Source organism: Camelus dromedarius, chromosome 9, assembly GCF_036321535.1.
Source record: "Camelus dromedarius isolate mCamDro1 chromosome 9, mCamDro1.pat, whole genome shotgun sequence".
NCBI lineage: Eukaryota > Metazoa > Chordata > Mammalia > Artiodactyla > Camelidae > Camelus > Camelus dromedarius.
The window spans coordinates 80,406,803-80,426,272 of record NC_087444.1 but is presented as its reverse complement, the minus strand read 5'-3'; the positions used below and the strand labels follow the sequence as shown (position 1 = coordinate 80,426,272).

General features: G+C 58.1%; 2 protein-coding genes and 1 long non-coding RNA gene across 7 annotated transcripts; 2 read left to right on the top strand and 1 right to left on the bottom strand.

Moving 5' to 3' along the window:
- Positions 1–3,528: 3,528 nt before the first annotated feature.
- LOC105096798 (uncharacterized) lies at positions 3,529–4,886 on the bottom strand. The gene is made up of 2 exons (XR_837870.3): positions 4,388–4,886; positions 3,529–3,803 (listed from the first exon to the last, which is right to left on the bottom strand). It is a non-coding gene; the product is annotated as an uncharacterized LOC105096798 (long non-coding RNA).
- A 104-nt stretch (positions 4,887–4,990) lies between these two features.
- On the top strand, positions 4,991–9,796 carry ZBTB45 (zinc finger and BTB domain containing 45). 4 transcript variants are annotated; one of them, XM_031457474.2, is made up of 3 exons: positions 4,991–5,056; positions 7,138–8,422; positions 9,030–9,796. In XM_031457474.2, the coding sequence occupies exons 2-3, from the start codon at positions 7,138–7,140 to the stop codon at positions 9,284–9,286; spliced, it is 1,542 nt and encodes a 513-aa protein (XP_031313334.2). In that variant the 5' UTR covers positions 4,991–5,056; the 3' UTR covers positions 9,287–9,796. The 4 variants fall into 4 exon arrangements, with proteins under 4 accessions (XP_031313334.2, XP_064346026.1, XP_064346027.1 ...); XM_064489956.1 differs by lacking the exon at positions 4,991–5,056 and adding an exon at positions 5,089–5,267; XM_064489957.1 differs by lacking the exon at positions 4,991–5,056 and adding an exon at positions 5,281–5,373.
- Positions 9,797–9,928: 132 nt separating this feature from the next.
- Positions 9,929–18,088, top strand: SLC27A5 (solute carrier family 27 member 5). 2 transcript variants are annotated; one of them, XM_010989219.3, is made up of 10 exons: positions 9,929–11,889; positions 12,269–12,478; positions 12,846–13,004; positions 14,938–15,062; positions 15,839–16,033; positions 16,117–16,207; positions 16,826–17,024; positions 17,275–17,372; positions 17,503–17,633; positions 17,714–18,088. In XM_010989219.3, exons 1-10 carry the CDS (start codon positions 11,211–11,213, stop codon positions 17,888–17,890), a joined length of 2,064 nt encoding a protein of 687 aa, XP_010987521.2. In that variant the 5' UTR covers positions 9,929–11,210; the 3' UTR covers positions 17,891–18,088. The 2 variants fall into 2 exon arrangements, with proteins under 2 accessions (XP_010987521.2, XP_031313318.1); XM_031457458.2 differs by lacking the exon at positions 17,714–18,088 and having other exon boundaries at positions 16,826–17,029; positions 17,503–17,630.
- Positions 18,089–19,470: the final 1,382 nt, after the last annotated feature.

Here is a 19,470-nt window from a genome sequence, read left to right as displayed (position 1 = left end):
GACCCCGCCCCGCCCCCTCGCGGGAAACGGGGATGGGGAGCGCCAGGGGTATTACCTTAATTTTAAAAGGGGAAGTGACGCTTCTGGATCAACAGGGAGCAAAGGACCTGAGACATCCTGAACAACGGGTCCTGGGCAGAGACAAACCAGCCATCAGGGCCCATTTGTGGACAGATGGTGACTTGACATGGACCTGTCAAAGAGCAAGGCAGCTTCCAAGGACAGACCACTAGGAAACCATCCTTGTTTTTTAAAAGATGCATCCTGAGTTTAAGAGAAGACTTAATCAATGTCTTAAACACAAACAGGTCAGGGTGGACATCAGCCACCATGGACCCAGAGGAAGACAGCCTGCAAGAGCAAGGCTAGGCTGTTCTGCCTCAGTTTCCCACCTCAGCAAGGAGGTGCTTTCAGACCAGAAGCCAAAGGCACAGCTCCGGAGTGGAAAAAAATGAACAATCCAACTAGACAAAATTCACAACATCTGGGTGGGAGGCACAGTGGCCAGAGGCAAAGTGATGGAGACCTCACAGTGTGCAATTTCTTCGATATGAAATATCCAGCAAGGCAAATCTATAGTGACAATAGATATGTGGTTGCCGGGACAGGGTGGGACCAGGGACTCACAGTGGATGGGCACAGGGATCTCACTGGGGATGGGAGAAATGTTCTAGAACAGGAAGATGCTAAGAGTTACACAAAATGGCAAATTTACTAAAAGTGGTTGGCTCATATGTGCACATGAGATGGGCGAATTATAGGACAGAGTTGGTGATAAGAGGTAAGAAGGGCTGTGCTGGGCCCCTGGGCCAGGAATTCCAAGCCCCAGGGCACCAGGAGCAAAGATGAGATGGGAGGGACCTGAGGAACACTGATTAGCACAAACACTGTAACCTATTTAGTGGGTGCATTAAACCGGGAATGGAGCAGGAGTCTGGAAGGAACAGAACTGCCTAGGTGTGCCACCTCCAGGGGCTTTTCCCTCCACCTACAAGCTTTCCTTTTGTCTTTTTTTGAGGGGGAAAAGGGATAATTAGGTTTGTTTGTTTGTTTGTTTGTTTGTTTGTTTGTTTATTTAATGGAGGCACTGGGGATTGAACCCAGGACCTCATGCGCTCTACCAGAGCTATTCTCACCCCCCCGACAAGATTTACTTTAGAAAAATAAGGTTTTTTTTAATTAAAAACAATTTTTTGATCTACTAAAAATAGGACAAAAAAAGACAAAAGAATATATGCTAATTTGGGAATGTTAAGTGCTCCAGTGTGTGCTATATTGTTTTCTGTGTTTCTTGCTTTTTTTTTCCTTTGGAAAATTAATCCAAAGGCCTACACTAGGGTGCAGGGACCCTGAAGTGACAGTGGTGGTAGTTCTGTTAAGATTATTATTCCAGTGGGGAGGGTATAGCTCAGTGGTGGAGTGCGCACTTAGCATGAGGTCCTGGCTTCACTCTCCAGTAACTCCATTAAAATAAATAAAGAAAGAAATATACCTAAAATTATTCCACAAAATAATAACTAATTAATTAAGCCTAATTGCCTCCCCTCCCAAAAATGGTGATTATTTCAGTTCAGGTTTCCTCCTTCCCCTGTGGTTTCCTCAGGCCTGGGTCCATAAGGCTACTGGGGGGTTGTCTTTTACATATGAAAGCAAGTGAAACTCTCTAAGTTGCACTTACTCCTCATCCTGACCCAGTGGCAGTCCCTGAGGCCGGTCTGGATGTTTCTTTTCTGGTAAGTCCTGAAGGAACCTGGCTGGGTCCCACCTGTTGTTCCTACTGCCTCCTTGGGCTCCACCGGGACCTGGGTCCGCGCTCCCCTCCCGCCCCCTCCCCAACCTGCTGCCTCCAGGGGCTTTCTGGGGTGATAGGGGTCCTGCCATGCAGCTCCCCCATCACAGAGGGCTCCCCATTTCCTCTCAGGACCGACCACAGGTACCTGCTTCCACCCTATCTGCCTTGACCGGAAGGCATCCCTCTGGGGCCGCACTCAGTGTTCAGCCCCTGGGCTGAGGGATGCTCCCAGCAGACGGAGGTGTGCACCAGGGTCTGAGCCCTGCATCACACACCTGGCACAGCCCACACCCACCTAGACTAGGGCTGGCCTAGAGACCTGAACACTGGGCTTCACCCATGGGCAGTGGCTGCTACAGAAGAAGGGTAGAGAGGGGCTGGGACCCTGGGTGACCTGGGAGCAGAGGCTGAGCCCTCTGACTCCTGACATAAGCGGTGTGTGTGTAGATCGGGATTCTCCGCCTTGGTGGGCTTAGGAGGAGCTTACGGGTTCTTCCCTCGATGGTTGGCCAGTGTCGCCTGCTCCTTCTCCCCGACTGCCTCTAAGACTCTCAGATCTGGTCTGCCATTTTCAGTATTCACAGGCCACTTCGGCCCCTCCCTAGCTGATTAAACCTGTGTCCTCAGCCACCCTATTTATTCCCTGAGATGTCCCCACAATCACCGCACAAGGTCTTTGGAAAGAAAAGCGAAATAGATATTTTTCTCAAGGCTTGTGATGCTGGAGGCCACAGCTCCCAATCCCTTTGCCACTTGAGAGGGGTCAGGTTTGGGATTTTCCTCCTGCCTCCCACACTCCTTCCTGGCCAGATCCTCCCTCTCACCCTCTTCTGCTGAGAACTTTTCTGCCCTCTCCTTCCTACCCTGAATCTGTCCCCTTCTGGCTTTCCCTACTGAGGCCTGAGCAGCCACTGCTGTCTTCTGGGCCTCTTGTGTGGGCCGCCACTGTCCCCACGGTCCTTTAAACACGCTGATGGGACTGTGGTCTCCACCTCCACCCCGACAGCAGCTCAGCCCACAATTCTCTCACCTGCCTCTCCCAAAGGAGGGCCACCCTCCCTGCTTACAGCCCTCACATATGCCTTTCCACTTGCCCTGATGCTGTTTCAGCCACACCTGGATGGCTGGTTCCCTCTCTTACGCGGGAGTCCCTCTGCTCGTAGGATGGGAGATGAGACCACCACAGTGCCTAATACACGCTGGTAAGGCAGGAATAAAGCATTCAGCAAGAGACAGGCAATCGGCAGGTATTTATCAGATTTCCTGTGCGAAGGCCCTGAGTCTCTGGCAGCTGTGTTCATTTTCTGTTGCTACTTAACACATTACGACAAACTCTGTGGCTGAAAACATCAATTATTAGCTCACCGTTCTGTAGGTCAGAAACCTGGGCAGCGTAATCTGCTTGGATCTCACACAGGATGCCATGATGCTGTGGGCAGGGCCGGGCTCTCATCTGGAAGTTCTGGGGAAGAGCCGGCTTCCTATCTCAGTCAGGTTGTTGGCAGAACCCAGTTCCATGCAGGGTAGGAATGAGGTCCCTGTTTTCTTGCTGGCTGTCTCCCAGGGCCCTTCTCAGATTCTCGACTCAACCCCCCCCCCATATTTCTTGTCACGTGGGCCTCCCACCTTCAAAGCCCTGGCCTCCTTCTCCTCCTTCAAGTCTGTTTCTGCTTCTGCCTCTAAGGGCCCTCATGGTTCCCTTGGGCCCACTCAAACACTGCAGGACCATCTCCTCCTTTAAGGTCGGCTGATTAGTAACCTTTATTATGTCTGCCATGTACTGTAACTGTTCACAGGTCTGGGCATTTGGGCATAGAATGTTGGAAGAGGCATTTTCAGAATTCTGACCTAATGCCCCAGAGTCCTATGGAATCAGGTGCAGGGCAGGGTGAAGCAGCTGTTGGCACCTCCACTCCTGTTTGGGTCACAGTTTGGGCAGCAGCTGCCTGTCAAGGTGAAGGACACAGTTGAACCCCTGGCCTCACAGGTCGAGGTGGGCACAGCAAGGGGCCTGTAAAGCCAGAGAAGAATTAGCAGTGATAGGAACTGGGGAGGAGAGGTTGGATGGAGGAGACCCTGTGAGCTGGGTAGGCCATGGTGAGGGGCCCAGATTCTGGATGAGGACAATAAGGCCATGAGATTCGGATTTTAATGAGGTTCCTCAGGGCACGGGCCATGGAACAGGCTGCCGCTGGGGACAGTGGTCTCCCCACCAGCATATCCCCTCCCTTTCCTAACCTTCATCACACTGGCTCAGCAGCTACCTAAGGTGGGAAGCAAGCACGCTGACTTTGTCCCTATACTGGCAGCTGAGAAGTCAGGCCCCTCCGCGCCAGATTCCACGCCTGCTGCAAAAGGCCTGGGGTCCACTGAGGTCCAGGCCCGCCTGCCACCCTTCAGCCCCCATGTGTGGGCCCAGGAAGCCTACCACCGCAGCCTCACCATTTAGGGGGCCTGGGTCATGGGTGTGGTGGACAGCCAACAGACCAAGGCTGTTCCTCTGCCCAGAGAACTCTTCCCACGATTCTGTCCCCTAAAGTGCCTTCTGGTCTTTGGAGTCTGGCCACGCACGCACCACCCTCCTGGAAGACGTACCATCCATCTCGGCCCCAACTCCCTTTCTCTTCTGAGTGCCGCCCCAGAGTGGGGCCTGCAGAGGGCGTTCAGTGGACGTTTACTTGTTCACTATTCGCCCTGGGGAAGGTGGGCCTGCTGTAGGGGCATCGAGTCAGCTGCCTCCACCTTCTACCTGGGACGCGGCTCAGAGCCGGGCCGCATCCCACTCGCAGCCCCCAGGCCCCACACTGGGCTGGAGTCCGACACCAGGGCGAGCCCTGCCGCTGCTCGCACCCAGGTTACGAGGAGGAAACCGACTCCCGGATGTGGTTGGGTTCAAGCCTGCCGGGACCCTCCCGGGTCTTCAGCGCAGAGAGCCCTCTCACCCTCATTCTCGCCCAGCACACGTGAGGGGGCGTGGCCCGAAGAGTGACAGCGCAGGCCCCGCCCCCGCCCCGTCTCTAGGGGACGCCGCAAGCTTCCCTCGCTCCTGCGACTTTGGTTCCCAGACGAGAGCCGGAAGTGCGTCCTGGTGGCGGCGGCTGATCTCCATGGAGACACCGGAAACGTGCACTGACCTAGTACTTCCCCGCGCCGCAGCGGCTGCGGAATTTGGTTCCGCGGGCCTTGTGGCCCGGAAGTGCAGCCCCGGAGGTGGTGAGCTGGAGGCGGCCACTGCCCGGCCTGGTGCCTGAGGAGGAGCCGGAGGTGGGGTCAGGCGGGCATCCCCCTGCCGCAGGGCCGGCGGGGAGGCTGGGGTGTGCCACGGCAGGGGCGGCCGCGCTAGGCTTGGAGCGCGCGCTGCATACGTGAGGGGGCGCTGCAGGACTGGGGCAGGGCGCGGAGGCGGGAAACCTAGGCCGGCTGGGTCTGGAGCGGGTACGGCGGCAGCAGATCAGAGAAGGGCGCTGGTCTCAGGGTGAGGCATGAGCAATGGCGCAGAGAACGGGAGAGGGTGATCACAGCAATGAGCATGGTGTGCACCAAAGCGTGGTGGTGAGGATGCTTGGGTGCAGCGTCTCAAGGTGGGCCTTTGTTCCGAAGCGCCCAGAAGGCTCTGCTGCACCTGCCCTGTAATCGGAGCCTGCCGGGGAGCAGGGAGGGGAAGGATCGTAAGAGGAAGGGTTCAGTCCCCACGGATTGAGGCGCAGGTTTCTTCCCTCGTCGCCCGGGCACGGATTTGGAATTCTTTAGATGCTGGGTGAATAAAGACAGTGAAGAGTGTTTGTGGTAGAGGTAATGGCACGTGCAAAGACTTGGCCTGTTCAAGGAACTGCCATGAGGAGCTCTGAGCTAAGGAGGGTCCTGATCTGTTAGGTCTGAACAGGCTCCCTCTGCCTGTCGCGTAGGGAATAGACCAGGAGGTGGGGGGCCGGGAGGAGGTTACTGGGGCAGTAGAGGTATGCAAAGTGGTCTGAGGGGTCAGATGTGGAGCATGCATGACCTCAGCAAAGGAAAGGTGGTTTGGGCATAAGGAGCCAGAGGGCGTGAGTCTGAGACCCCAGTAGACCCCAAGGGTTAAGAGAGGCCTCACTCTGGGGCTGTGACCCCACCTGAGCCAGGCTGGTGCAGAATGGGCGGGTCTCAGGGTATATCCTGTGTCTGGATTGACTGGAGGTGTGTGTGGCCTCAGTGCAAGGTGAGCCAGGTATCTCAGCCTTATCTGATAGAGGGGAAACAGGCCTAGCAGGCATGGTGCCTGTTTGATGGTGAAGCAGCAGAGCTTCTCAGATTCCTAGAGTTTCCTGGGGGGCAGTACTCCCTCCCCTTTCCGGTACCTGAGGGTGGGCAGTGCTGGGGTTTCAAGGCCACAGTTTAACAAGAAGCTTCCAGATTGCTCAGCCATGCCTATCTCGAGGCCTCTGTTGCTCCAGCTGCACTCAGCCAATTACACCCCTCTGTGCAGTGCACAGGCCCCCTTTCTATGGCAAACTCACACCCTGCACCCCACAGGCTCCATCAAGATTCCAGGAAGCACCAGGCTGCAGGAGGCATCTCCTACCAGCTGTGCTGGGGTCTGCCAGAGACCATGTATCTTCCTCTAGTAGGGCACCTGCCAGACTAAGGCCCAACCGCCTCTCAGCTCTTTGTGACTATGCTCACCCCCAATCGCTTAGCCCCAGAGGCAGGTCGTGCCAGCCTCCCCGCTGCAAAGACCTCCGTATACACTCGTTAATACAACCAGGTTTTGAGGCAGCAGACCTGGGTCTGCACAGGGCCTTAGATGCTCCAAAGGTTGAGGACTGTGTCAAGGGGAGATCAGAAAGAAGTTTCTAGCAGTGGGAGCCACAGCCAGCAGGGTGGGGAGTGGGTGAGACCTGGCAGCCTGTTCTAGATAAGGGTTTCTGCCCTCTTCTCCACAGGACTGTCCCCTCGGAGGACGACGGGAAGGGGACGTGGGGAAGGCTTATGGATGTTGGGAGTTAGGGAAAGGGTGAATGGGTGGGGCAGGATGGGGGACAGGAGCCCTGGTCCTCCCCACTTCTGGCAGGAAGCAAGAACGGGAGGGGGCAAACCTTTGGTACCCCCAACCCTCTCCCAGCGGTGTGCTGGGGGCTGTGGAGGCAGAGGGGGCTGCAGAAGTCCTGGAGTGGGGGCGGGGCGTCCTGCTGTGTTGGTGACCAGGACTTCGAGGAGACCAGGGGCGTTGGAGAGGGCTGAGGCTCCTGGAGCCTGGGGTGTGGGTCACCCTTGGGCCCTGTCCCGCTGAAGGGATGGGAACGCTGAAGCAGAGAGGGGGGCGGTCCCCGTCTGACTTCCCCTCACTCACACCCCCTTGTTCGGTGCAGATGGCGGCGACCGAGGCGGTGCATCACATTCACCTGCAGAACTTCTCCCGCTCTCTGCTTGAGACCCTCAACGGGCAGCGGCTGGGTGGGCACTTCTGTGACGTGACTGTGCGCATCCGCGAGGCTTCACTGCGTGCACATCGCTGTGTGTTGGCCGCTGGCTCGCCCTTCTTCCAGGACAAGTTGCTGCTCGGCCACTCCGAGATCCGCGTGCCCCCTGTGGTGCCCGCGCAGACAGTGCGCCAGCTCGTCGAGTTCCTCTACAGCGGCTCGCTAGTGGTGGCGCAGGGTGAAGCGCTGCAGGTGCTCACAGCCGCGTCGGTGCTGCGCATCCAGACGGTGATCGACGAATGCACACAGATCATCGCCCGCGCCCGCGCCCCTGCCTCGGGCACCCCCGCGCCCGCGCCCCTGCCAACGCCAGTGCCCCCGCCGCTCGCGCCCGCGCAGCTGCGCCACCGCCTGCGCCACTTGCTGGCCGCCCGACCCCCAGGCCACACCGGTGCCGCGCACAGCCGCAAGCAACGCCAGCCCGCGCGCCTGCAGCTGCCTGCGCCCCCCGCTTCTGCCAAGGCGGAGGGCTCAGATGCCGACCCCGCTCTGACCGCGGCCCCAGACGACGGCGGTGACGACGACGAGGAGGAGACAGATGACGAGACCGACGGCGAGGATGGCGAAGGTGGCGGCCCGGGTGAGGGCCAGGCGCCCCCTTCTTTCCCCGACTGCACCGCGGGCTTCCTCCCCGCGGCCGCTGATGCAGCGCGCGAGGAGCCGCCTGCGCCCGCCGGCCTCTCTGATTACGGCGGAGACGGGAGGGACTTCCTCCGGGGGACTTCTGCGGCCGAGGACGTGTTCCCCGACAGCTACGTCTCCTCTTGGCAAGACCGGGATCAAACCGCCCCTGAAGGCTGTCCCACCGAGACCCCGGCCCCGCCCGACTGCGTCCTGTCTGTACCCCGTCCACCTGGCGTGAAGACCCCTGGGCCGCCTGTCGCGCTTTTCCCCTTTCATCTGGGCGCTCCCGGGACACCTGCGCAAACCCCTCCCGCGCCCTCTGGGCCGGCCCCCGCGCCCCCGCCCGCCTTTTACCCTTCGCTCCAGCCAGACGCAGCTCCCAGCGCGCCTCTGGGGGAAGCCTCGGCCCCACCGGCCGCTCCCACCGTGGCCCCCTCGACAACCACTGCGCGCGCCCCGGGGGCCGAGCCGCCCGCCTACGAGTGCAGTCACTGCCGCAAGACGTTCAGCTCTCGGAAAAACTACACCAAGCACATGTTCATCCACTCGGGTGAGTCGGGGTGGGTCTCTGAGCCCCTTGATCATTGGAGACAGGCTTTTTTGTTAATACTTGAAGACCTTAGGGGTAGACACAGCCTGTCATCCCTTCTCTGATTCAAGGTGAGGGGGGCATCCTACTCTCACCCCGGGGACATTATGGCGGCCAGCAGAGAGGGGGCAGGTATGCCTGGGTCTCACCCAGTGTAAAGATACTGGCCTTGCTGGACTGTCCTCAGAACGGTGGCCAGCGTCCAGAGAGTTCAGAATGCTCTCTTGGCGTGGTAGGGGTGGGGGAGGGGCACCCAGCCCTGTGCCAGATGCTGTGCGTTTGGGGGCTGGGAGGTCCCTGGAGGTGGGGTAGACCTGAGTGGTCAGCCTCGATGGGGAACGATGTCCTAGACCTGCGGGGTTCTCTACCTGTTGGAGTTGTGGGACACTGACAGGCAGTGGTACACAGGTTTGACCCTAAGGGTCTGGGAGAGGTCCGTCCCTGCCGGGCGGGGGGATTCTGGGTTGAAGGTTGGTCCGGGTGAGGAGTAGAGTCCCTGCCTGACAAAGGCACCCCGGGGCCCCTTCCCAGCTGACCTGAGTGCGCTGCCTGCCTTTGTCGCCCTCAGGGGAGAAGCCCCATCAGTGCGCCGTGTGCTGGCGATCTTTCTCGCTGCGCGACTACCTGCTCAAGCACATGGTCACGCACACGGGCGTGCGCGCCTTCCAGTGCGCTGTTTGCGCCAAGCGCTTCACGCAGAAGAGCTCGCTCAACGTGCATATGCGCACCCACCGGCCAGAGCGCGCGCCCTGCCCTGCCTGCGGCAAGGTCTTCTCGCACCGCGCGCTGCTGGAGCGCCACCTGGCAGCGCACCCTGCGCCCTGACCCTGGCCTGGGGCCTGACCACTCCCCCCGGGGTCGGCAGCGCGCACCGAGGAGGCGACACCTGCTGCGGCACCTGGACCACGTTCCCGCAGCCAAACCACGCTTTTTCCTCAGCGCAGGCCTTCCTTCTGCTTCCACCCTTTTCTCCAGCCCAGCTCGCCTCACTCCTCTCCTCCCACGTATTCAGACCCTCGGGGCGGTGGCGGGCTGGTCGAGGACCCGACCACCTCTGGAAACTGGATCATCTCCAGCCTGAACCAGGACTCACCCATGGTGCCGAGCCCAGGATTCTTGACTCCAGCTGGGATTCACTCCCCTCCCTCTCCCGTGAGTGGGCGGAGTCTAGGGCTGCTCCTGTATTAGGCCGGTCGAGGTCCCTGGCGCCCCACCCCGAGCTACTCCCTCATCTGGCATCTAAGGAGCCTCAGGTGGACCCGTCATGGACAGAGGCCTAGTCTGGGAGCCCCTGCTCTGTAATAAAGGACTGGACCATGGGCCCCAAGTACTGAATTACGAGCTCTGGGACGCCTGTGTTCCTCGCCTTCACAGATCGGCTGTGGGCCTTGGGTCCTGGTGCCCCTATCCCTGGCCAGCACCCCTGCCGCTCCTTGGGCTCCCTTGGGTTGGGACAGGATGGTCCACTTTGCCATCTCGTACCTCTGTTCTCTGGGTGGGAGTGGGGTGCTCATGACTGGTGCTTGGCTCTCCTAGAGCCCTCGGCCCTGTGGGGAGGGGTTCAGGCCAGCCCCATTTGAGGTGGTTCTCGGAGAAGGAGGCCACGTGTGGGAAATCCCTGACTACAGTCCTGCGACTGCTGTCCAAGGCGCAGATTTCAAGCACCCCCCGCCCCCCTACCCTTTTCTTCCAGCCAGACTCCCTGCCTTCAGATTCCCCTCCCCCTTCCCTATGGACATGATGGTTTGAGCACCTCACTTTTGGAGAGCACAGAGGGTCTTTGTGGCCATGCTGCCATTAGGGGATCTGAGCCCCAGGATAACTGCCCTGGGCGGCAGGTGCTGTAGTGTCAGGCAGGGCTGGGTGGGGGAAGGACAGAAAGCAGCAGCCAGAACTCTTCGACTGCTCACAGGGCTGCTGAAGCTGGCTGGCCAGTGTCAGGTCCAGGCTACTTTCCTCCTGCCTCTGTCCATTGCCGGCCATGGCCTGGGCACCCTATCCAAAGCATGGGGAGCCAGTTGAAGGGGGTGTGGTCAGTGGTGTGCTGCCCTGGCCCAACTTGCCGTGCTCCTGGGCCAATAGCAACAGTTCCTTGCACTACCCCGTGAATGCCTCCCAGAGATGAGGGGCGAAGGCTTTTCAGGTCCAATGGTGCATAGACTGCCAGACCCACATTCAGCCTCCTGAATCCTGAGCATGGTCCCCACTGATGTAGAGTGCTGCAGAGTGGAACACATGGGTTGGGGGGGGTTGGTCAGAGCTAGGTTTCAATTCAGGCACTGCAGTTTTCACATGCTTACAGAGTACCTGCTGTGTACCTGGCAAGAGTCTAGTGGCTCACCCTGGCCAGGCCCCATCTCCCCGTGGATCAGATTAAGTAGGTGCCACAGGAGAACCTCCTGGTGAGGTTTGCAGACAGGTAGGCAGTGCTCACAGCCAGAGTTGCTTTGGTAGCCTGCTGATTTTGCATTTGGCCTGACTGAAAGTGCAGTTCTCTGCAAGCAAGGATTTCTGCCTGTTTCCCAAGTGCCTGGCACACAGTGGGTGGGACAGGGGAAGGGGTACTGGAGCCATGCAGAAGACCCAGCAGAGCGAAGCAGACAGGTGGGGCTGAGAAGAGCTGCGTGCAGAGTCCTGAAGCCAGCACCCTGGTTAACAGAGCCTGGGCCACAGCCAGGGGGTGGGGCCAATGGGCTGTCAACCTGGGCAGTGAGCACTCCTGGACATTTCTGAGGCAGAAGCAGGTGCCATGGACATCGGGTGGCGTCTGGCCTTTTTGCTGTTGCTGGTGGGAGGCCTGGGGCAGTCAGCATGGCCAGCAGTAGTGGCCCTGGTGCTGCGCTGGCTCCTGGGAGACTCCATCTGCTTGGTGCTTCTGGGGCTGGCCCTGCTGGGGTGGCCCTGGCTGGGCCCCTGGATGCCCCCCTGGCTGAGTGTGGCAGCTGTGGCCATCACACTGGCCCTGCTGCCAGCACAGCCACCCCCAGCGCTGCGCTGGCTGCCTGCTGACCTGAACTACACCTTCAGCATCCTCTGCCTGGGCCTGAAGACCTGGGTGCGCCTGAACCGTCGGAGGCCTGATACCTTCGTAGATTCCTTTGAGCGGTGGGCGCGAGCCCAGCCAGGGCGCACGATCTTGGTGTGGACGGGGCCAGGGAGCCAGTCGGTCACCTTCAGGGAGCTGGACGCCCAAGCCTGCCGGGCAGCATGGGCCATGAGAGCTGAGCTGGGTGGTGCCCTGGGCCTGCATGCCAGGGAGCCCACCGCCCTCCTGATGCTGCCTTCACAGACCATGGCTGCCCTGGCCTTGTGGCTGGGGCTAGCCAAGCTGGGCTGTCCGGTGGCCTGGATCAACCCGCACAGCCGGGGGGCGCCTCTGGTGCACGCAGTGCTGAGCTCTGGGGCTCAGGTGCTGATAGTGGACCCAGGTGAGGACCACAGAGACCAGCGGAGGTCGGAGGGGGTGGGGACAGGGACTGGGGACAGACGTGGAGGACTGCTGTTCAGAGGGTCCTGGTGGGGCCTGGACAAGGGCTCTGTGCACCCTATCCACCCTCACAGGCAATTAGGGTCAAAACTTAGCTACTGGGAAGTCATTCTGTGGGCACCAGTTTTGTTTTTTCTTCACCATGGACATTTCAATCTTCTCTGCCCCAAAAAACTAATTATGGGGCTCTTTAGAGCTTAGACAGGTGATTTTTTTTTTTTTCTGCTGGCTGCTTCCTCTGTGACTAGCAGTGGTTCCCCTGCCCATCTCTGGGTCTCGGGTCCCTTCTCCTAAGTTCCTCCTCTGCCCCATCCCTGCAGACCTCCGGGAGAACCTGGAGGAGGTGCTTCCCAAGCTGCAGGCAGAAGACATCCGCTGCTTCTACCTCAGCTACTCCTCCCCGACGCTGGGGGTGGGGGCTCTGGGCGCCGCCCTTGAGGCCGCGCCCCCAGACCCTGTGCCCGCTGAGCTGCGAGCTGAGATCAAGCCGCGGAGTCCAGCCCTGTTCATCTACACCTCAGGGACCACCGGTGAGGGTGCCCAGCTGTCCTTGCCCCAACCTCTGACCTGTGCCTCAGACTGGACCTCTGAAACCCACCCTGCCCTTTGATTGTGACACCTGGCCTGAACCTTGACCCCCAATGTTATCTGAGTGGTCAGCGCCAGAGTCCTGCCTTGCCCTTAAGTAAACAGCCACCGAAACCCTGAGCTTTGGAGTTCAGCTTCTGAACCCCAATCCAACTTGTCCTCCCAAACCCACGCACAGGTCCCACACTTCACCTCCTTTCAAGAGCCTCAAACCCCTGGCAGTGCAGACCTGGGCATGGAGACCCACTTTGGCCTGCTGGCCCCTCGTGCCGTCCTTGCACCACCTCACTCCTGTCCCTTCACCCCCAGGGCTCCCGAAGCCAGCCATCCTCACCTACGAGCGGGTGCTGCACATAAGCAGTATGCTGACCCTGTTTGGGGTCACAGCTGACGACGTGGTCTACTCGGTCCTGCCTCTATACCACACGATGGGGCTCGTCCTTGGGGTCCTCAGCTGCCTGGAGCTTGGTAAGCCCTCCTCTGAGCTCCCCTGCCCAGGAACACCAGACCAGATGTCAGGGTGATGAGGCCCCAGAGGTTACCCAGCACCCCAGGTTCTCACCTCTGACAAGGGACACACAGCAGCTCCAGGATCACGAGGACAGAGGCCTGGACCCCCACGTAGTCCTCAGTAGCTGTACCGTGGTCAGGAGGTGACAAGAGCTGGTATGAATGTTGGTCACTCACGTCAATTCTTGTCGCTGGTGGGGCCAGTGAGGGACCACTCACCAAGTGTTCCACCCGCTGGCACCCTAGACGCCTGACCATGAATTCAGACTGTGAGCTCTCCAGTCTGTTTTTTTTTTTTCCTCTAAAATTTCAACATGGAAAATACTGAAACAAAAACATTTCTAAACTTTTCTACATGAATCCTCATATCCCAACACCCAGCTTCAGCCACCACCAGCATTTTGCTGTTCTGTGTTTTGTTTGTCATCTCCCCCTTACTCTCATTTGTCTTTTTCACTCTCATATTTTATATAATTTAAAAAAAATCACGGACAATTTCAAAACACACAAAAGCAGAGCAAGTAGTTTGACAATGCCTCACATATCCTCACCCGGCCTCAGCAACTGTTAACGTGTTGCCACTTTTATTTCATATGTGCTCCCTCCCTTCTTTCTGGATTATTTTAGAGCACATTCTAGACACTATCTTTTTGCCTGTACATATTGCAGTATGTATCTCTGACATGTAAGGACTTAAAAAATTGTAACCACACTGATTATCACACCTGAAAAAATTAACAGTAACTCTGATTCTGCTATGCAGCTAACTGGGAAAAAAGAGTAAAATGATATACTGTATATACTGTGTTTAAACTAATGTAAAAATGCAATGTGAGAAAAGCAGAAGGTATCATAAAAAAAAAAACAAAAATAGAAACTCTGATATCATCTGACAAGCACTTTCTGTTAAAATTTCCCCAATTGTCTTAATTGTCTTTTTGCAGTTGAAGTGTTCTCATTTTACTTTTTTGTTTGGTCTCTGCTCCTCTTCCTCCCACATTTCCTATTAGACTAGACATGCCCTCCAGAGATGTTTTTAGACTCAGTTCAATTATTCTGGCCAAGAGTTTTGGTGGAGTGCGTGGTGCTTCCTAGTTTGTCATGCTGGAGGCTGCTCAAAACTGTATTCCTGCCTTAGAGAGGCTAAGAAGAATTGGGAAGCTCTAATTGGAAAAATTCCTATCCACCTCCCCTCTGGTTTTACCAGCTCTTGAAGACCTTTCCAGAATCCAGGCATTTCACTAGGGGTTGCTAACAAAGCTGTCACTCACAAGGACCTGGCATCTGTTCCACCTCCCTCAAGCTACAACCTCAGAGAAGATACACACTTGCTACCTCACCAACCATCTGAACAGCTGTCCCTCTCAGCGCAGGGAGGATGTTTAACTTGCAGGCTTGTGCTGAGGGTGAGGGCTGAGGTGGGGAGAGTGCCATCCACAGAGCCAGCAGCAGAGGAGGGGATCAGAAAAGGAGGGAGCACTTTCCTGGGGTGAACGCAGAGTCCCCTAAAATCTATTAATCCACGTGTCCACCCTTCAAAACATCCATATATCCATCCACCAACCAGCCCATACATTGCCCATCCATCCTTCCACCCACCTTTTCAGCCACCTACCCGCCTGCCCAGCTAGATATTCATCACAGTCAAGAACAATTACTAGTCACAGTCCTCATTTAGCAGTGCTCACTCTGTACCGGCACCGAGCTTTCCACATACTGGAGACAGAATTCAAACCCAGTTTCAGCCATGCTCTTCTCATTGGAACCCTTCTGGCTGGGCCAGCAACACAGGATGACCCTGGGCTTCAGGGGCCACAGTCAGGTGATCAAAGCAGCTTCTCACAGTAGCCTGGAAGCATGGCCTGAAGCCCTCTCCTCTCCTCCCTCCCAGGAGTGACCTGTGTCCTGGCCCCCAAGTTCTCTGCCTCCTGCTTCTGGGACGACTGTCGGCAGCATGGTGTGACTGTGATTCAGTACGTGGGCGAGGTCCTGCGGTACCTGTGCAACACTCCCCAGGTGAGGTGCTAAGATTAGGGCTCCAAGGGGAACACCCCAGGTGAGGTTTCCAGGACTCAAGCGAGGGCCCTCAGGGAAAACACCCCAGGCACGAGGCGCAGATAATGAGTCCCACGCAAGGTTTCCAACCATGGCTCCTTTGAAGATCAGCTGCACCACCTTGGGCAGATATTCCTCAAAGGGTATTGTGAGAATTAAACAGGTCAAGTGCCTAGAACAGGTTGTGGCTCAGGGTAAACTCACTAGATGACAGCTGGTCCTATCCTTACGGATCACATGAACTCCAGGGAACTGTCTCTAAGCAAGGTCCCCAGGTATCCCTCCAAGTAGTCTCTAGGTAACCCCTCAGGGAGAGGCTCCAGGTAACTACCCACAAGTAAGGTCCCCAGATAACTCCCCAAGATGAAGTTTCAAGTCACTCCCCTGGTTACATTCAGGTAAGGCCCCCAAGTAACCCCACTTGGTAAGGCCTCTAGTTAACTGCCCCCCAGTTTCAGGTAACTACCCCTATATAAGACTCCTGAGGTAAGACCCCAGTTGAGGCCTCCAGTCACCCCTAGGTATCACTCTAGGTAACCCCAGCAAGTAACTCTCCAGGTATAGACTCTAAATAACTATTACTCTCAAGTAGGAACCTGGGTAGATCCTTCAGTTGTAGGCCCCTCATCACCTACTAGGTAACTCCTGGGTAAGGACCCAAGATAGCCCTCCTGGGGAAGGGTTCCTGGGCACGCCCCAGAGCACCTCCTCTCACCCTTCTTGGGACGTCCTTGCAGCGGCCAGAGGACCGGACACATACAGTTCGCCTGGCGATTGGCAGTGGACTCCGGGCAGATGTGTGGGAGACATTCCAGCAGCGCTTTGGCCCCATTCGGATCTGGGAAGTCTACGGCTCCACCGAAGGCAACGTTGGCTTTGTCAACTATCCAGGGCGCTGTGGGGCCCATGGCAAGACAAGCTGCTTCCTTCGAGTGAGTGTGTTGAGTGTGGTAGTGGCCCTGATTGAGGCTGAGCCCAGAGGACCTCTACTGACACTCCCCAACCCTCTACTCAGATGCTGTCCCCTTACGAGCTTGTACAGTTCAGCATGGAGACTGAGGAGCCAGTGAGGGACAATCGGGGCCTCTGCATCCCTGTGAGGCCAGGTATAGGGGCCAGGGAACCTCCCCTGGGTGTGGGAAGGGTGGAAACCCTCCATCTCCTCCGTGGATGGAAAAAGCCACCCAAAGCCTTAAGGTTGGTGCCCAGTGGTGGTGTCTGCTGCCCTCACCCTGACCCTGAATCCCCATCTGCCTGACCACCATATGGGGCCCTCTGCCTTCCAGCTTCTCAGCTCTGCCCAGCTCCTCTGCCTCAACCTTCTGCTCCACGGGGTCTCTGGGTGTCCACTTGAGTTGTTCTCTTGAGCCTCTGTGGAAGTCACATGCCCCAGGCATTAATCTCTTGTCCTGTACCTTCTCCTGGGGCCTTGCAAGGTCCTGGCGCAGCCTCTCTCTTCCCTCCACCATTGGCCTCTGCCCTCGTCCATCCTGGGTATCCGTCTCCTGTTTCTAGTGGGCTTCCTGATGCCACCTTCTCTCTCCTGCTACCTCTCATTTGCTGTCTCCCTGTCTCTGTGTCTCTGTCTGGATCCGTGTCTGGGTCTCTCTGGCACTACCTCTGGGTCTCTCTCCGTCTCCTCCCTGGCAGAGTGCGCCGCGGTCCGGTGGGCTCCTGAGGTTCCCAGCCACGGCTAATGCCGCAACTCCCACTCCTACCCCCAGGGGAGGCCGGGCTCCTGTTGACCCAGGTGCTAGGCCGCCAACCTTTCCTGGGCTACCGCGGAGCCCGGGAGCTGTCGGAAAGGAAGCTGGTGCGGAACGTGCGGCGCCCGAACGACGTTTATTACAACTCTGGAGACGTGCTCACCGTGGACCGGGAAGGCTTCCTCTGCTTCCGCGACCGCCTCGGAGACACCTTCCGGTCCGGTGGGCTTCCACGGGGCGGGACCTCCGGATTGCGGAGGGGGCGGGGCCTTTCCTTCCAGGGGCGGGACTTACGGATTCCAGAGGGAGCAGAGCCTGGTGAGGACGAGGCGGGGCCTAGTGGACTAGAGGCGGGGCCTCCCCTTTCTAGGGGCGGGCCTGTGGGGTTCCGGTGGGCGTAGCCTGATGGTCAGGAGGCGGGGCTCCCTCCCTGGGGCGTGGTCTCAGCACCCTCTCTGACCCCGCAGGTGGAAGGGGGAGAACGTGTCCACGCGAGAGGTGGAGGGCGTGCTGGCACAGGTGGACTTCCTGCAGGAGGTGAACGTCTACGGTGTGTCTGTGCCAGGTGCGGAGGGTTCACCTCATTCCAGGCCTCCCAACAGCTTTGTGGGAGGTGGGAGAGCTGCTGGGACCCAGGCGAGCGTCAGCCGCGGGCATCGTGAGGTGGGTCCCCGAGTGAAAGATGTGCCCCACAGGGTGTGAGGGCAAGGTGGGCATGGCTGCCGTGCAGCTGGCCCCCGGCCGGACCTTCGACGGGCAGAAGATGTACCAGCACGTCCGCACTTGGCTCCCTGCCTACGCCATCCCCCAATTCATTCGTATCCAGGTGAGCTCGGGGTGGCTGAAATAGATGGTTGGGAGGTGGGCGTGGGCAGTCGCAGTGGAGGTCACAGTCTGCCCCTGCAGGACGCCTTGGAGATAACAGGCACGTTCAAACTGATGAAGTCCCGGTTGGTACGAGAAGCCTTCAATGTGGGTGTCATTGCTGACCCGCTGTTCGTGCTGGACAACCAGGCCCGAGCCTTCCGGCCCTTGACGCCCGACATATACCGGGCAGTGTGTGAGGGAACCTGGAGACTCTGACCATCTGTTCAGCCCACAGACATCTGAAGGCCCCAGGCCCAACGCTGATCACCACCCGCACTTGTCCTGTCACCTCCACCCCAGACCTGATGGTGGTGGGGGGGGGTCGTCATGAATCCCAGCCTGGCCTTATCCCCAGCTGCACAGTGTGGGGCAACCCTGGGCCCATGGCTGAGCAATAATAAACTTGAATGTATACACAGATGTCTGCCTGGCTGGGGAAACAAGGAGTCCAGGGCCCAGTGCCCCACGCTGGAGGAGTAGCCCTTCTGGGCAAGGCCAGGGGTGTGGGAGGAGCCAGCAGCCCACTGTGGAGAGATGACATTGCTCATTCTGTCTCTGGGTCACTGTGGCCTCTGATGGGGCTGGGGCCAGGTGGGGCCAGTGGATGTGTGGTCTGGAGGATATGGGGAGGAGGGCATTTGACTGACGCAGGAAGGGTGAGTGTGACTCGGAGAGGAGTGTGTCTGGCAGGGTGCATGGGCAAAGGCTCTGGGGCAAGTCCCTATTGAGGGAACAGATGCAGAGGCTTCTGGAGAATGGAGTCTAAAGTGTCTTAGAGGCCAGAAGTGCCCTTGGGGGCACTGTGGGAGCAGCAGGCAGGGTGGTGTGAGCAGGAACAGTTCTGGCTGGGTGACGTCCCCGGGGCAATGTCAGGCCCCCAAGGGTCCCTGGGCATTTTAGTTTGGGACAGCCAGGCACTGTGGGCAGCCTGAGTACAGCAGATCAGGCACTGCAGGCCATGCCCATGGTTCTTTTCCAGGATGTGGCTGTTCCTGTTGTCACCGACTATTTCTCTGCCCTTCAGGGCCAAGGAAGCCCAGTGTGTTCCCCTTCAAGGAACCACGTCCCCTTCCTGGCTCTGGTATGCACTGCTGGACTCGGATCCAGGCCCATGTGGTTCAGCCCACCTCCCTGCACATAGTAGGTCATCAGGTTCATTCACACGCCTCTTCCCTCCAGGAGAGGCTCTGGCTAGGAAAGGAGCTGGGCCGCGTGAACACAGCAGCAGAAGCCCAGGCTGGCCACCCTTGCTTTGGCCCAGGCCTACTTCCTCCAGGTGCACACAGTAGGTTCAATATCATTTGACAGCGGGCACATAGCAGCAGAGGCTGGACTGGTCCCCCTGGAGCCCTTGTACCCTCCGGGAGTAGAAACCAGCCTGGAAGGGAGTTTGGAATAGACAGATTGAGCAGCAGAGGCTGGCACTGTCACCCCTACTGCCTGCTGGTCTTGTGACCATCCCTTAAGACCTGCTCTACACTGCTTTCCAGGCTTCCCTGGGTTCCTGCACCCAGCTGCCCATCACCTGGTGCCAGCCTAAGATGGTACAGCATCCACTTCTCTTGTGTGTACTATGCTGTGAGTGGGGGTTGCATTGTGGCCGTCCCCCTGATGAGGATCCTGCAGTCCTGTGCCCAGTTCAAGGGGCCCTGACTAGTGAGGCTCTGTCACTGCATTTCCTATTAATGGAAGAAGCTAACATCCAGGATGTGGCCAAAGAGATCCACTCAATCAACAGAGTACCATGTGCTGGGATGCATGGAGAGAGGGGTGCCAGGACATGTGCTGGACTCAGA